Source organism: Saccostrea cucullata, unplaced genomic scaffold (assembly GCF_032062105.1).
Source record: "Saccostrea cucullata isolate Sc308-1 unplaced genomic scaffold, CSIRO_AGI_Scuc_v1 ctg221, whole genome shotgun sequence".
In the NCBI taxonomy this organism is placed as follows: Eukaryota; Metazoa; Mollusca; class Bivalvia; order Ostreida; family Ostreidae; genus Saccostrea; species Saccostrea cuccullata.
Window position 1 is genome coordinate 307,719 of NW_026931943.1, and position 18,920 is coordinate 326,638.

General features: G+C 31.4%; 1 protein-coding gene across 1 annotated transcript; it reads right to left on the bottom strand.

The window, feature by feature from the left end:
- Positions 1 to 11,364: 11,364 nt before the first annotated feature.
- Positions 11,365 to 16,112, bottom strand: LOC134234081 (uncharacterized). The gene is made up of 6 exons (XM_062716146.1): positions 16,079 to 16,112; positions 15,087 to 15,173; positions 13,543 to 13,608; positions 11,845 to 11,946; positions 11,682 to 11,718; positions 11,365 to 11,585 (listed from the first exon to the last, which is right to left on the bottom strand). The coding sequence occupies exons 1-6, from the start codon at positions 16,110 to 16,112 to the stop codon at positions 11,489 to 11,491; spliced, it is 423 nt and encodes a 140-aa protein (XP_062572130.1). The 3' UTR covers positions 11,365 to 11,488.
- Between the last annotated feature and the right edge of the window lie 2,808 nt (positions 16,113 to 18,920).

Here is an 18,920-nt window from a genome sequence, read left to right on the forward strand (position 1 = left end):
TGCATTTTTAATAGTGGCATCAAAATGATTTCTGAACCAAAGGTTCAAATAAGAGATATATCAAAGAGTGTCTGGCGTTCGTCTGTTTGGGTGCTTATCTTTAACTTTTTGCTTTTGAATTTCCCCCAACCAATTGGTCAAATTGTAAGGAATCTTACCTTAAACTATTGGTGAAGAGAACTTAAAATTGTTCAAATAAAGGGTGATGCCCTTTCATAGAGGAAAAAAGCTTAGAATGGTGTAAATGAATGCTGGTAGTAATTTATAAAAGCCAAAGCTGCTTTATCGACGACACGGCCGACTCAAGAATTAAAGGTTCATTGATATTCTGATAAGAGAGATAACTCTTAATGACAAAATGTCTATTAATCCTTTATAAATTTGCCAAGATTTGTCCAATTTTGCTATGCTAAAGTTTGTATTTTACATATAAAATACATTTCTTTTGGAAAATCATAAAGATTCAAGCAACATTTTAAATGAGTGAGCAGAGGGTTTCTGAACCTCAAAGGGAAATCACTTGTTCAATTTATTTTAAATTTAAGATCAAACTATGTAATGTGATTTTAGGACGAGTGTTGTATTTTCATAGTTACAATTATTTCAAATGAAAATTATTTTAATTGTTCAATACTCTCTATTTCTGAAACAGAATATTTTGAAAATCAATTAAAATAAAACAGGTAGCTATGAATTTGCAACATTTAATAAAATTGTTTAGGACTGTATTTTCCCAAGATACCTTCAAAGAGTAATGTATATATTATAACTTTCTGAAATTAAGTAGATTATAAAATACGACGAAGAAAAACGTAGAAAAAATACACAAATTTAAAAATTAAAAAGCAAAAATGGAAAAATGTGGGGTCGAACTCGCAATCACCATATCTAAATTCCAGCAATCTTAACGCTGCACCAACGAAATTAACGATTCTAATTGGATAAATTTAAGACAGATTGATGAGTCTTACAATTATATGAGAGAAAAAAAAATGAATATGGGTACATATTTTTATCATTTTTAATATGGAGACCTCTTTAACTCCAGGCAAAAAAAAGTTCAAACAACGATGCGTATATCCATAATACATGTAAATGTAATAAGAGAGATTTGCACAAAGAGTTGTCTTTCTTTGTACTTTAGTACAAGTAAATGAATAAATACGAGGACTGTGAATAAATAATGTCCTGAACTGTATGACATACAATACAGATATCATTTGACATTAAACTTGACTTTTTCGCATTATTGAATCTTTAGTGAATTGATAGCAATTAATGTGACTACTTTTCATCACATAATTTCGTAGTGAGAAGCTGGAAAACAAGGGATATACGAGACACGGCATTAAAAAAAATGAATGTTAAAAAATCAGTTAACGAGAGTGAAATTAAACGCTTCATTAAAGTTGCTATAAAAGTCGTTAAGCAATCTAAAGAAATATTCACTGAAATATATATGTAAAATTGAGGACAATCAATGTCTGTTTTATAAATGAGAAGGTGGATTTCAATTATAAACAAAAAATTTAAAGGGCATCAAAAATGGGTACCGTCCTTGCCAACAAAAAAACTTATAACAACTAATGTAATGTTTGCCAATTTTCAACAAATAATCACTGTAGTTGTACGATTGACTTTAAGACACATAGTAAATTTGATAGACATCATTTCGGGAGTACTTTACACTGTTTTTAAGAAACGTTTGACAGTAGAAAAGCTTAATACTCAAAGGTCAACCTACGTTTTGTAAAATGAGTAAAAACGACACCTTGTAAGAATATCTAAATAATTATTTTAAAATATTACGATTGTTTGAAATTCAAACAATTAATGAAACTTGAATCTATTGCTTTAAATCCTCGAAAAAAAAATTTACAATAAGATAAACTTGACAAAAACAGCAAATGTCTGAGAACAAAGAATTGCAAGAGTACAGAGACAGATTTATATGCCATTTTTAAAAACTATTAGCGGCCTTGTTCAAATTTGTATTCAGAGAGGTAGTTTAATTTTCTGAAGAAGTCGAGAAAGGAAATGTTTTGCAAAAAAAATGAAAGATTAATGAGAGGAAGGAACCAGAATCAGAAATCCACTACATTAAATTTCTTCATGACAGCGTCCAAAACCGCACACCCTGAAGAGTAAAGGATTTTTTTTGGATAAACAGAAGGTTAATTTTTTCACATTAATACTATTCGCCAGATCTTTCGCCTTTTGACTTGTTTCATTTTCCAAACTTGAAAAAAACACCTTTAAGAAGGAATAAAGGAGTCCAGGAAATAATAAGATCTGTCATTTTCCTGTATAGTAAGGGACATACTCAATAATGAGTTCTAAAATCAATCAGATACTGGATAAAAAAATTTACGGACATATGTTTCAATTAAAAGAGAATATTAACTTAATAATTAAGTTAAATCATTAAGACTAACTCATTGAAAAGCATCTTTTGTTTCTGTCCAGGCACAGCGGAGTAATTTATTGAATAGCCCTTGTAAATGTTCTTCCAGTTCAAAAAATGGTGTTTCGTGAAAATGAACCACATTTGTTTCCCCGAAAAGAAATTTGGTATAAGTAGAAGGATGATGTCATTTGTTTTGCTCAGCCATATACATGTGTACTGCGGATTCTGTTCATTGTCGTAGGGTCCATGGTTGAAAATTTATGTTTATACCTGCAATAATTTTAACATTCCTTGATAATTCGTGATAAATTTCACCGATTCTGAAAGAGGAATAAAGTATTTGTTCAAAACAGGTAAATAAGTTTCATTATGGAACCTTAAATAAAAACTGTATAAAAACATTTTAAAACTTAAAATCGCATTTTTCCCCAAACTTTTAACATCAAACCCGTTCGACTTCTCAACATTTTATTTTCGAAAGAATTGTACATATTTGTTATGTTTGGTTCTGCATATATTTCTGAGGGACAACCCTAGTTTATTAAAATGTTGTCTCGATTATCTCACAAATTGAAATGTTTTTCAGAAAGATATTGGACCTAATTGTATGATTATATCATTAGCTGCTGATCCCATCCCACCTCTTATGTTGTTGGAGGTCCATATCATGTTTGCCGTGTTCCCGATTTGTATAGTTTGAATGGACTCTGAGCTTGAATACTGATCGTTATCTTCATATTTCATCTGTACCACCATCTTCATATTATGTTGATTTCACACTGAAGCTTGACCTTCGAAAAATCAAATGATGAATTGATAAATATAGAATCAAACAGAAAAAACATGTGCAATTCTTTCGGAGAAAAAAACAACAACAAAAAGTTCCCCTTCCCTAATTTACAGATTGTATAATGTACCTTTCTACCTTGTCCCTAACGTACGTAGGGAAATACTCAAGAATAAACAGATTGTTAATAATAATTAGGAACTGTTCGATAAAATGTGGTAAGTAAACCAAGTAGTTTTAATTTCCCGATTATACTAAGTGGTGCCTAACACGATATATTTTACTCTACATAAAAATATAGAGAATTGGGTATCACAGAGCTCAGTGTTTAAATATAATTAAGAGACGTTCTTTTAAATAGCCCTCTTTTTTATGATCTGCGAGTGAGAGCATTTATTTTCCTTTGTTCATATTCATTTTTTGTTGGCTAAATAGTTAAGCTAAACCCGCTTCTATATAACATATCCACAAATACTATTTATTAAAACGTGTTTATGAAAATTTCTGATGTTCTTGACAGACTTTTGCAATTTACTGTGTATGAATATATGGAGATAACGAACGGTATTCAAGTTCAGAAGTCCGTAAGAAAATACAAAATAAAAGCAGAGAGCAAAAACATACTGGAAACAAGAGGCCCATGGGCCACATCGCTCACCTGAGCACTAAGGGTAGGAAAAAGTAGAAAATGGCTTTTTATTGTAAAGTTTAAATCCAAAAGTAGTCCCATGACCAATCATGGATTTGCTTTTTTTTTAGAACATGATTTTTAAAGAATTTTCCTATATATATCAGATCTTTCAAAACTTTTTGGCCCCGCCCTACCCCTGGGGGTCATGATTTGAACAATTTGAATCTACACTACTTGAGCATGCTTCCGTATAAATATAATGAATGAATATAATGAATGATGGCTTTGTTATTCTTGAGAAGAAGATGTTTAAATAATTTTCCTATATATTTCTATGTAAAACTTTGGTAGGCCATTTTGGCCCCGCCCTACCCCCGGGGGTCATGATATGAACAAACTTGAATCTACACTACCTGAGCATGCTTTGTGGCAATGCACTTTGAAAAAATTACGCACTTTGAAAAATTTTTTCTAAGTGCGTTAAAATTGGAACAAAATCAACGTTAAATTTGGGACCAACTCAACGCACTTTGAAAAAAAATTTTCAAAATGCATTAAAAGTCTACATCAATATATTTTACCATGGAGACACTTAACGCACTTTGAAAAAAAAAATCATATTTTAGTCATGGAAAGATTTTATTTGTTATTTATCTTTCAAAAAACTAAGCCTAACCCTAACCTAAAAAATGAATTGATTTACTCCCGTCGAAAAGAGGAGAAGACGGGTATAAGATACCTTAGTCCAAATCTTTATATTTCCAATACATGGGTGTCCGTAACAAACGGGGGAGGGGAGCAATAAACCTAAAAATGCTTATACGATGTATATATATTTCCAAAATAAGTGGGGGGGACTTAGCCCCCCATCCCCTCCCCTGGCCCTTCGCCCAGTCTCGATGTTTATGCTATACTCAAAGCATTCATATTATTATGTATTTACCTAACTGGTATGACGTTGAAAACTTTCAATAATAAATGAGTTAATTAAAACAGATGAAAACTAGAAATTTTTAAGTACAGTAAAACGTATGAGAGAGAAAGAATTTTCATAGTTTTGAACATCAAATTGGCCCCTCTTTATTATGATAAATGCTAAGTTGCTTGAAGCTGTCCTCTGTTAGTGCCCCCTATATACCTTTACATCTACTTATCAAAGACTAGAATTTAAAAAAAGAAGAAACGAATTAATGAACTTAAACAATCGTCACTCTTTTTTTTCAAGACCCTTTAATTTTCCCTTTTATTTTATCAAATCCTTAATATTTAAAACGTCAATATCTCAGGTCATACAGTGACTTTATCGTAAAAAGTTATCAAACCAGGATCTGTTACTTATCATACCGATTATTTGAAGGAATATTAATCAATCTTTACATTTTTTCAAAGTGCATTAATACCGTATAACGGGTATTTTCTGCGGTTGGAAATTTTTGCGATTTAACCCCTAAAAGGTAGCAAATTATTTTCTGCGTTTTCAATTTCTGCGGTTGCACTTTACCGCAAAAAAATATTTACGGGATGTGTAGGATCACCAAACTCTAAGATTTATTAGAACACTGCCATGATTACCATTTGTAAATTAATTCAGGCACACGAATGAAACGTGCATGAGAACAAGTATTGCGCTATTAAACTACTAGCTTTTTGTCACTCTTTGTAAAATTATGCCTAGTCCCGAAATTAATTCTTGAAGTAATAGAACTTGTCCACTCAAGCAATAATTTTAAAAATCTTTATTCAAGCACCGCAGACCTACATTAATATGATCTATCAAAATAATTTTCATAAGCTTATAGACAATGATAATAAATACCTCCAAGCCATAATCTAAAATGCACTTAAAATTAATTGCCATCAACATTAATTCGAGAGTTTCATTTTAAGCTAAAACAAACAGTTGCATAATCAACCACCCCGTAATCGCACGTGTCACACGCACTGAGGTGTAAAGTACTGTCAGTCGTCTGATTTGAATGAAATTCACGAGACAATCAAACCATGTTGTATACACAAGCGGTAATATTAATCACGGTCTCAAGACACAACACAAAATTGAAAAGTGGAAAATAAGAAAGAAAAAAAGCTGTCATATTTTGTTTGCAGCTATCAGTTTCGATGTCACCCGAATTTTCTCGCAGACAAAGACAGGTCCTCGCGTGAGTATGCAGACGCACCACTTATCATACATGCATGAATAAAGTACCTGAAGGTATATTTTAATATTTTGCGATTGTAATTTTTGCGGATTTGTCCTACCCGCAAAATTCTGCAAAAATTGGACAACCGCAGAAAATACCCGTTATACGGTATGGTCGATATTAACGCACTTTGAAAAAAAATATTTTTTTCAATGTGTATTAGCTTGGTCCCAAATTTTAACGCACTTTTAAAATTTTTTTTCAAAGTGCGTAATTTTTCAAAGTGCGTTGTAACAATGCTTCCATATAAATATGATGGATTATGGCTTTGTCATTCTTGAGAAGAAGATTTTTATAGAATTTTCCTATATATTTCTATGTAAAACTTTGGTCGGCCATTTTGGCCCCGTCCTATCCCTGGGGGTCATGGTTTGATCAAACTTGAATCTACACTACCTGAACATGCTTCCATATAAATATGATGAATTATGGCTTTGTCATTCTTGAGAAGAAGATTTTTTTATAGAATTTTTCTATATATTTCCATGTAAAACTTTGGTCGGCCATTTTGGCCCCGCCCTACCCCCGGGGGTCATGATTTGAACAAACTTGAATCTACACTACCTGAGGATGTTTCCCCATAAGTTTCATCTTTCCTGGCACAGTGGTTCTTGAGAAGAAGATTTTTAATTATGCCACCAAATTTTCATTAATTCCCAATTATTTATTAAAAGGGCGTGGCCCTTTATGAAAATTTCTGTATCCCCTTTACCCAAGGATACTTTGTGGCAAGTTAAGTTGAAATTGGCCCAGCGGTTCTTGAGAAGAAGTCGAAAATTTGAAAAGTTTACAAAGACAGACGGACAACACAAAATAAAAGAAAAGCTCAAAAACTTTCAGCTCAGGTGAAAAAAGTAATCAGAGGTGGGATCGGGTGAAATGGAGGAGTGAGCATCCCCTGCCAACCGGTTAACCCGCCGTGTGCATCTTGTCATCATTGGAAAATAAAGGAAAATCCGTCGACAATTCAATGTTAATAATGGACTAACAATTATTATGAAAAAAGTCAGTCAGTATTTGACTCAATGATAAACTGTATCTGTTGACAAGGTCATTGTATCGACCATAGAACTTACGAAATGATGATTGAAACCTGTTTTTTAAATAATTTATCTCGTTTTAGAAATTATTTCATACGCAGAGCATGTTCTTGCATAGCGAATCAACCGAAAGATATAAACCCTGTATATAGGTGATGGAGGTATATTGCTGTATAAATAAGGGAAGTTGAGGATTTGTAGAAATCTTATTATTTGTTTAAAATTATACATTTTGTTCTCTTATATTTACTTGCTTTGAAACTGTTTTTTTTTAACCGAATAAATTTTTTGTGCGAGAAACAAATCACTAGCCCGTGCCATTTGTTCTGAATTCGATCTTTCTATATTAATAAAAGCAAGAGTTTATTTTTTATTGCTAGATGTTCAATGTAATACAGATAGATGATAGATAAACAAATGTTTATTGCCCCTTTTCAATCCTTGATTCCTAATTCAGATCGAAAAATTTAAATTTTAGAATTTTTACCCAAGGAATGAATAATAACGCTCTCAATTTTATCTCTATCTTAACTTATCGGTGAATTAAGAAAACCTGTACTGAAGTCCACATTTTTATGAGAGATGTTTATGTTTCCAACGAACAAGGATATTATAAATAGATTTATTCAAAGGTCCGTAAATTTGTGTGAATTAGGTACCAGTCACTAGCGTTAAAATACATGTTCAATACATGCATTACGAATCGTTTTACGAAACACCATTTAAAGTTTAATCCAGGAAACCTGGAATTTGAACTGTAATAAATATTTCCATTTTATTTTTGCTCTTGACACCCACTCACACGGGAAGGAAAAAGGAATATGTATATATAATTTTAAAAAATGTGGTATCTAAAATTTTTTTTTATATAAATTCAATTTAATTTGTGTATTTTTCTCTCCATAATCAACAGACCTATTTTTGTCTTCATATATATAGCAAAAACATGTACATGAGAAGAAGAAAGTACTTGCTAAGGCCTCCAACTCGACAGTATAATTATAAATTTCAATTATCAAGTATCAATACATGTAGTTAATCCCATTTAGGCAAAATATATTCTAGAAAACCTAAAAAAAAGATCACAGAGTCTGACATGAAAGAAGTTCGGTAAACTAAGAACAAATCTGTATAATAAACGAGATGACTTTAACTTTTTCTTGCCTTTGTAGCAATACAACCTTATTACCAACATATGGCATTTATGTCTCCAGGTCAATATGATATGCACTAGCATGCTCTACATATGTACAATTTAAAAAATAAAAGAAGCTGTTGTCAAAAAAGTTTATAAAAAAAAAGAATGGTTCTATGGTCGATACAATAAGCTTGTTAACAACTACAATCTATCATTAAATACTGACTATTTCATACCAAAGAGTTAGGCCATTATTTACATACTAGATTGTTTGCAGAAGGATAAAACGTACGCTCAACTAGGACCTCGGGACCTAAGGTCCTATTTGAGCGTTTTATCCTTCTGCGGATTGTTTTTACAATTGGAAATGAGACAGAATAGATGTCTTATTCATCCCCCTGAAAACCCGTGTTTTAAAATGGATGCTGGAATTAAGTACTAGTATAAACATGAGAGTGAATACCTTTGAGCACTAGTATACTAGTGAGCATGAATAACCTGTAGTGTTCCCTGATATGGAAGGACAGATCCATAAAAATCAGCATTTTCTTTCCTCTTAAATAAATTATTCATTTTCTTTTTGAAATAACATCTATCTTATCTTGTACTTCAAATCCACCTCTGCATCAACTTAAACTACTGTAAGTTCTAGAGAGCTATAAAATGTATATACCAAATATATTCTAATGTTATATCCTATCTTATTACCTTTGTTATTATGTTGTAAATCCTACTTGTTAAACAATTTTGGAAATGTAAAAAGTTCAAATATATACAGTTTCATGAATTGCGTTGAAGGTACAATTTTTACTTACAGGGACAATGAATTTTCAAGATTAGACTTATGATATAAGTATCAATTTATCAAAATCACAAATACTATAAACTTACTTAAGTATAAGTCACATTATCCAACGATGGGGTTTACGATGAGAAACAAAATGCGTTTTTGATGAAAATGGCGTGGTTGCCAGCCGGGCACCAATATATATCGGACGGTGACTGAGTCTTTTCTGCGAATCAGTAATTTCATTGGTAGGGAATAATTCGTAGTTAAAATTCAGCGATGTCTTCAACGATGCCTCACATCGTTCCACATCGACAACCCATCATTAACACGTCTTTCAAGGATCAGCCGATGTATGGCCGAGCATCGTCCAATAAACGTTGAATTTGAGGTCATCGGGGAGTTTAGTGATGTTCAACAGATAACGACCGATCATCGGTCGATGTTCGACCAAACATTGGCCCGTAGTCGACCGATGTACGAACAATGTTCACCAATATGTGAGCGATGAAAAATACATCGGCCGATTATCCTGGAACATCGTTTTATGATTGAATGCATCGCCGGGCCTTTTTCTTTGCAAATATTTTTTCATAAAACGCATTGGTTGTCCATCGTATATCCATCGCTGGATAATGTGACTGATACTTTAAGGACTACTTGGCCGATGTAGACCGATGTTGGGGCATTCTTTAACAAACGGATTCTTTAAAAATTACCACCGGAATTTAAAGCTACCGGCCGGGAAATGTGACCTAGGCATTAAAGTGCTTTTATTGAACATTTGGCAAGTAAGTTTTGAAAGTTTATATTTGTTCACTTTAAAGTTTTAAGTACAAAACATATCACCCAATTGTAGAATCTAACAAAGTTAAAAGAAGTAATTAATATGTACTGTAATAGGTGCATTCGAATAAAGATCATTATCAAAAGAGAACTGAAACGATGGAACAATGGAACTACTTTTGCAATTTCTCTTGTTTCTTTGTTTCTAAAATTATTCTACCACAATTTTGTAGCCATTTCTTGTAACAATATATGTGACGTTCAAACAGAGAACATATGGTGATTGTTTGTTTTGAGACTACATATTTTTTTGTTATTTGTTTGAGTGGTGTTTGCCGTCAGGTATTGCACTTGAAGGAAGAAGTATTTTTGCACTTGCCGCATTTATTTCTGCACATACTCTTGGAAGAATTAAAAAAGTATAAAAGCATTAAAAAATATGTTATCGAATGGTTTTAGTTAAGATTTTGAAAAAAAATAATATAAAACCACGTTTACCAACTAGCCCAAGCTAGTACAAAGCAGCGCATCATTTTATGCATCTCGGCGAACAACAACAACAAAAAAAAAATACTATTTCCTCCATTTTTTTCCAAATGGAATAAAAAATGTCGAAGTTTACTTTTGACCTGGATGGCCTTACGGTGAAGTAACCAAGAGGACATTTTTTAAAAAGGATTTTCTCGCTCCATGAAGAAACTAGGGATTATTAAATACTAGTACAGCCCTCATAAATCCTTTTTCATGTACATTTGGCCATATATGTCAGAGCAGTGGCGCGTATCATGGTGATTGAAAAATTCTAATTGGAATATTCAAACTCTGTATCGCTGAAACTTTCACAAAAAAACGGAGCATTAATGATCGAGAAACGAGATTTTCTTTGAAAAATATTTGTAAATAAATTCTCAAGAACCATCTAAACACTACATTAATTGTAACAGAAGAGCTGTAATTCTATTAAAAATATCTATTTTAAATGTCAAATTAACGAAATTTAAAACACAGCCCTCACCAACGTAATTTTCCTAATCTTAGATCTTTAAATCCTTAAAAACAATTGGAAGATTGTGCCGCACAAAATCTAAATGTTTTCACTGTTATGGAGATTTCACCACTCGGTACTCAGGGTCATTGAACTGTGATTGATCTTTTCCCTTTCTACACTTATTGCGACACGGGACCTCGGTTTATACATTTACGTCTTGAGGATCGAACCCTGGACGTAAGATCAGATCCTTACTCCGTGGCTATAGAGCAGACGCTCTAACCACTGCGCCATACAGGAGACAAAATCTAAATGACTGCGGCTTTTAAAAAAAATATTTATGCTTTCGTGACAAAGCAATAACATATTACTGGTACACGAATAATATGCAAAAGTATTTATAAGGAGCATATTAGACCGCATTAGGAATTAAGGTATTGTTGTAACAATAAGTTGAAAAATAATCTTGGTGCTGAGGTGCCAATAAAATATTGCTAATAAAACAGTTGTAGTTTTCTATAAATACTAAATGTATATACGTGCAAAATCACTTTACTGATTAAGTGTCATCAAATGATGAAATATTTTAATTTGGAACAGGTCAAAGAATGAAATAGAGTCGATAAAGCTGAATTTCTATAACACAGTGCAATCACAGTCGATAAGATATTTTAGAGTAAAGATCAAGTTTACAAAAAGTTGAAATTTGATCGCGGAAATTTATTAATTTTCCGTATATTGCGCCAGGCAATACTGTACTTCATGGTATTCATTTTCACCATCATTTGCGTAGCATGTTGATTTCACGTTGACGTCTGACCTATTAATTCAGAATTACTGGTGAGTAGATGTGTAAAACAGTAATTAGGTACAGATGCAACTTGGAACAAAACAGGAAATATACATAGAAACTGACCTTTTCTTTGTTGAAGCATTGCCATTCTGGATTGCCTCTGTCGATGGAAAATACTTCAGTTAAAAAACCATAATCAAAATTCCATAAAAAACAATTTAATACTAGTAGATAAATAGAATGCAAGGGAAAAAAGTTTCAATTATTTAAAAAATAATACACATACTGTGGGATTTCCTGATAACACAGAGATACAGAGTGACTGACACTATACAGGCCAATACAGGAATTGAAGAAAGAGATGTCCAAAAGTAGATTCTGCAAAAATCTATGGGGAAAATATAACATATTTTAAAAGTAAACCTATGAATAAGTTCATTTTTTAACAAATATTCCTAGTAAAATTATTTTTTCTTCGTATGAAAAAAAAAGTTTGACCAGAATATATGCCGATCCTTTAATATCGCAGATATTATGATATATGCAGATACTATAATAAAATAAAAATATATATTATATAAAATATATCATACTAAAGAATATTCCAATTTCTATTTGTTTTCTCTGTGATAACTCTTTGAAAGTGAGATGAGTTGATTTCTTGATAATTCAACCAAAATATGAGAGAGAGAGAGAGAGAGAGAGAGAGAGGGTTATTGCGTATGTAGTACGATAATTGTCCTGTAAAATCGTGGACAAAACTTTTTTTTAAGAAATGGGTAGAAATGGGTAGGCTAAGCTTAAAATTTCAGCAAATGTTTATTTTTTCACATTTAAGTGCATCTTAATATTTTAAGTTAATCATAGACAAAAAAAGTTATTACCGGCCGCCAGGAGGCGGTCGGTTATATGATATGAAAGTTTTAAGTCGGCGTGCTTTCTGCGGAGTTAAAACAATTTGAATAAAAAATATTTAACATTCATGTAATAGAAAATTAAGAAAGAGTGATTAAATGTAAAATAAAAACGCATAATAATCATAAAATTAAAATTTTATGAATAATGGGTTAAATGTTTCATCCAATCCTGATTGACAAACTCCGACGTAACTGAAGTGCGGAGAAATAAGCACACATGTTGGGCATAGTCTAAGCAAGGACCGCGTTATATACATGTCTAAACAAACTTTACTTTCTCTACTTCAGCAGGATTTGTTGTATATATAATTTAAATGGGAAAGATGGTAAGCTAAACACAACATACGAAAAAAAAACGTTTAATGACGATACAGCGCACTGAAGAGCAGTTAAGTTTGATTTTGATGTAGAAATGACACCCTAAGTGACTTTAAATGAATACAGAAAAAAATGAAAAATATCAACAGGTCTTAATTAAGTATACAATTGAAATGAAAGTTTTCTAAGCGAATTTTTTTTATCGAGTCTCCGGGTAGAAAAATTATATACAGACAATCAGCTTTGGTCACTGTAGAACGTCGATATAAGATTGCCTATTTGCAATGTATTTGAATGAGAATATTTTCCATAACTTACTAGTAAATCTTTAGAAGGTCCCGTGAGAGTGTTAGATTGCATGGTTTTTTGCACTGTTTATGGAGGAATCAAGAGAGACTCCAATATGTAAAGCAATAAAATTGCTAAATTTAAGTGGGACTAACCAACATTTTTTAGCAAAGAGGAAACGTGACGCTGCTTTTGACACTTTGACGTAATCATCCCTCCGCCGTAAGGCGATACAACACATAAAAAAATATCATAACTTTTTTTTATCTATGCATATATCGGTATCTTATTGCTATATATATTGATCAAAAATGTATTCAAGAGTACTGAAATTTTAGAATCCGTACCGGTGACAATTATTTTTCACTATAGACAAATTGTCCACGATTTTACTGGACAACCCTCGTACACTTGAACAAAAAATAAAAAGAGATACTTTTTTGCTTCGCCGAAATACTTACCGTTACTGAAAGGATCATTCTTTGTCGTTTGAAAAACAGGAAGCGAAAATGAAGTCTTGAAATTGTCTGTAAGAATATATTACAAATATATTAGTAGAACTAATTAAAACAAGAGGTAGAAAGATATCTAACACCCCCTAACGGATTAAATGCATTTTCAGAATTATTGATTTTTATAAATTTTGGAAAAACTTACAAAAGAACTGAAAGCAAAGTAGACGTGAAGTAATATCAGAACCATTTTTATAATAATTTAGCTGTATAAATTTGTTTTTGAATGAAACTCAAGACTGAGAGAGAGAGAGAGAGAGAGAGAGAGAGAGAGAGAGAGAGAGAGAGAGAGAGAGAGAGAGAGAGAGAGAGAGAGAGAGAGAGATGTCATTTTATGCATTTGAAGTACATTTGGAAAAGAAATTTAAAAAAGATATTTTTTGTTTAGCTGAAATACTAACCGTTAGTGAAGGTTTCATTCATCGTCGTTTTAAGGACGTTCGATCCTGAGATTTTGAGTGGATTTTGGTCATGTCCTTTATTTATAAAATTCCGCATCATTTTTTAAGTTCTAACATAAAATCTGAATTCTACAATGCATATTGAACTATATTCAATGAAAAAACCGCGATTAAATTCCATTCAAGTAGAATTTAACTAGGGACTATATTTTGTGGCGGAAGGTTTTTTAGACGAAAATGATCAGTTTTCCCTTTTTGTTTTGAACTATAACAGTACTGTTAATTTTGGATTCCTATTTTTCCTTGCTGGTTGCACACAAAGCTGTTTTTTTGCAGTGATATGTGTTATTCTGGTTTTGAAATATCTATTAAATTATTTCTTATGAATTCTATTAACAAAGTGTGACAAATATAGTATATATATTCTGAAAATTCTGGAAAAAAAAAGCCAATTTTCACGTAAAATTGACACTTTTTTTAGTAATATCTGAAATTTTACATCATATACCCCCACTTTTGATATTCTTTTCTAAATATTCAAGATAACTTTGACCTGTTTGCTTAAAATCAGAAAAAGTTTAAGACTTAAAAATAATTTTCTTGCTAATTAAATTTTCAATACCGGAAAAATCACATTTTATTAGTGCAGAAAGGTCAAATAAATGATTATGCGAAGCAATTTGAACTTTTTCTTAGTCACAATTTTAAAGTGTCTTTTTTTTAAACAAACTTCGAGTTCATTTGGTTTCATGCTTTAATTATATAAAAATATTTGAGGGAAAATGTCGAAGATGTAATTTTTAATGAAGACACAAATTTCAGTGCAAAAGGGTCATATTAAATGTACTGTAGCGCCAAAAGAAGCATATTGACCCCCATTTTTTTTATTTGAATTTTAATTAAGCTATGTATGTAGAAACTAAAAATATACTTGGCAAAAAAAGTTAAGGACTTTAAATATCAGGATCGAACGTCGTTAAAAACAGGAAGTGAAAACATTGTCTTGGAATTGTATGTATTAATATTTTACAGGCACATAAGTAGAACTTAAAAAAAAGTTTAAACATTTGTAGATTTTTAAAAAAGACTTACCGGACTTTGTAGACCCTAAATGTATTGGTGGCACCGTGGGTGAACGTGATAAACAATCGGGAAGCATAGAAGTACTCTGGTTTTTACCTGTATTAAATGTTCAGGGAAAATTATGAGAATACATAATAAATGGTTTAAAGAAGCTTTAATTTTGTATTACAGATCTTTTAGATTTTTAAAAAGAAATTAAAATTAAAATGTACTTAAGTGATTATTTATTTTAATGGGTATTATACAAACATATGACCTTATAGACAACAATGTGTTCATTTTATCATTTATGGATGTACATGTAACTAAAAATTGTTCAGTAAGCGAGTATTTTATACATTTGGTGTAAGTAAATGCTTACAAAATAAAAAGGAAAGTAGAGGTACTGTGAGCAATGAGCTCACTAAATGATACCCCCACCTCCCATATGAATATAATGGCAGTGCCCATGGTTTGCTATGGGACACCCAAAATATGTGTCAGATCAAAAATTACTAGCTCAAGCTTTGTTACATTATCTATCTTTGGGAAGATCTCTTGCCTTCTCTACATCATCGAGGAATAACTCGTGGTGTCCAATATTATTCAGAAGCCACCACACCTCATGTCATAGGTAAGAATGTAATGTCCATGTTTTGCAACGGGAAACCCAAAATATATGTCGGATCAAAAAGTTAAATAAGAGGTGAACAATTGCATTTTGTAATAAAAATTCAATAAAAAAACAGACGGACGAAAGGACAGACAGAAGGACGGATATCCCGATTACTATATACCCTCCCGCTTTTCAAGCAAGGGGGGGTATAATAAATCCATTTAAATCTGTATGAATTTTCTTTTTTTTTGTTGCAATTTTAATGGATTTCGAAATACGTACATATACAGAACAAAAAGAAAAGCAAAAATATAACTTTTACATATGAAGATCGAGATTATACGTATAGTATACGCAATAACAACAACAAATAAAAGGGGAAAAACTAAATCTAAATACAGCTTACTGAGTTTTGGCGTTGAAAGGGAAACTTGGTTCATGCAATCTGTATTGAAAAAAGGTCTTTTCATTATATTGATCAACAATTTATTTAAGTTAATGCTAAATGTCAAACAAATGTGTATGAAAGTCTTAATTGATTTTATACTTTCTAAACAATAAAAGGTAAAAAAAAAAAGAGTTTATGATCAGTTTAAAAATCTTCTATATTTAATATATTCTAGATATAAAACAAGTAAATATGATCGAAATATCATAAATAATTCCATAAAATAAAGTATTCAAGAACACAAATCATCGACTCAAAACGTACCCAAAAGAGAACGCTTAAATCAAAAGTTTCTTCTAATAATAGAAAGACGTGGTCGATTTTAGGTCAGATGATCACCTTCCTCATAATTTTTTTTTGTGATAAATGAAAAATGTTCAAAATCTTATCAGATTCTGTTTACTAAACCAGTTTCTAATCGTCTAAAAAATTGGAATTATAAAAAATTGATGTAGAGAAATAATCTTTTTCCTAAATGATCATAAAAGAAACACTATACTCTGCCATCTTGCACAAATACCGGTAAAAGTAGCTTATTTATTTTGAGTAAACATATTAAAGTAGTAATACCTCAATGACAAAATTTAGGGGAAAATACCACATGACTGAAGAACGTACACCTTGGCTTTTATAACATATATCTATGAATTTCATTTTAAAGACCTCATAATTTGTCTTTCGAGTTCTTACTTTTAAGAACAAGGAAGTCATTAACAAGGTTATTCTGGAAAAACCTACCACTGCGAACTCTAACATTTTGCACTTTTTGGAGATAAAGCATTGCCCTGTTATTTCCTCCTACCGGTATCCACGCTACTGAGAGCATCTGACCTGGTTCTGCATCATGATATGTGAAACTATTTGCTTCGGTGACGAGGCTCAGAGAATATTTTGGGTCATCTTTTTTCCTAATACTTGAAACTGGACATGTGTTGATCTCCATCTTAAAACAATTTTACATCCAACTACACAGGCAAATGTCTCAAATGCTTCAGACGAGGCATCTAAATTATAAGAAAAATAATTAAAAACAATATTATTGAAACAATATACACACGTATAATTAAAAAGAAATACTCACGTATAATAGACATAGAAGCTATTATAACAAAGAATTTAAGAAACATGCACATTTTGTTTCAATAATGTATGTGCATAAAATAGTTGGAAAATTTATACTAAAAAAGAATACCAAAGGCAACTGATTGGTTCATGTATAATGAATGGGGCGTTTCTCACCAGTAAATGTTTTATATATTATGCTTTAAATACCAGTCACTTCAGTTGCTTTCATAAAACACCAAAACGTAGAAATAGATATTTTGGGATATATTTTATTATTTCTCCCATTTTATTTACAAATCAAAATGATGACATCAATGCTGATTTTATTTACTGATAATATTAGAGATTAATTAAGAGGTTTCTTATATTTTTCAACCCATATACACAGAGTTGCAAAAATAAATATAATTCTTTCGATGACATCCACCATCCCTTAAAAGAAAGTTCTCAGACAACAAACATTTGCTGAAATCGAGCACTTGTCATAAAAAAATTAACTCAACATGTAAAAAAGGAAGCAACATGTGCTTGGGTATCAAAGTAACAGATACAAACTATATGCAATGCACTTGGTTAAACATGATGTATAATGCAACATATGTAGAATATAAAATTCCAGGAAATCAGTATGCTACACGGATGTTTTTTGTTTCATAAAATTGCATTTTAAGGTAGGATTCTTCTCTGGTTTCTGAGTAGATGAAATATTCGATGTATATTTAGGTGAAAGAGATTTAAAAGACCATATTTTTCTATCATCACAACAATTTTTAATAGAAATAGTAAATTGTGTTCGAAAACAGGCGGGGACTTTATTTTGGCGGAATGGTGGCTTTAGAAAATATCTTCTTTTCTGCCTCTCAAAATTATTATAGAACAACGAATTTATACCTAATTTTTACACAATCAAAGACTTAAAGAATTTTTCAAATGTTAGTTTTTTTTAATAATAAGGGACTAAAGATTTAAATTATATTAAATAAATATGATTTTCCAAGCAAACTACAATTATGTTAGCCTTAGTACAGATATGAGCAAAAATCCGTAGAAAGTGTTTTTACTCTCTTAATAAACTGTCAAAACTATTTGTTTTAGTATCATTTTGTATCTCTATATGACTTCTTTATCATATGTGACAATAAGGAAAATTTAGATATAGGGTGCATATAAAAATAACTTAAATATCCTAAAGATTGAAGAAAAATAGAAAAAATTCGGATCAGCCAAAATCCATTTTTCTTCAATTTATTTTATTAATTTGGTAATTTCATCCTTATAGACCCTACATGATAATAATTTTTATGCAAAAAGAAACAAAAAACATTTCATCTTTTGAAATAGATTGGTATCATTAGAAGGAAAATGTCGTTTGTATAACTCTTTATCATATTGAACGATCCTGATTTATTGTTGTAGAGTCAAGGGCGGAAATTTATTGTACACTTACACCAATTCGTATATTCCTTAACAATTTTGGATTGTTTTTCATCTATAGACCCTTTAATGATAACTGGGGTACTATTCTTGCATGTCAAAATGATACATTTTGGTGAAAATTTTTACACAAGCACCACGAAAAGTGGTATTCTAGTATTCTTTACCAACCTCATGGAAGTTAGGGAACCCAGACCCCATTCAATTTTTTTCACTGCTTTTTCAATTTTTAAGGACAACAGCAGCTGATGCAATACTGAGGTAGGCGTGCAAGTGATTAAACATTGGAGTTCGACTTTTT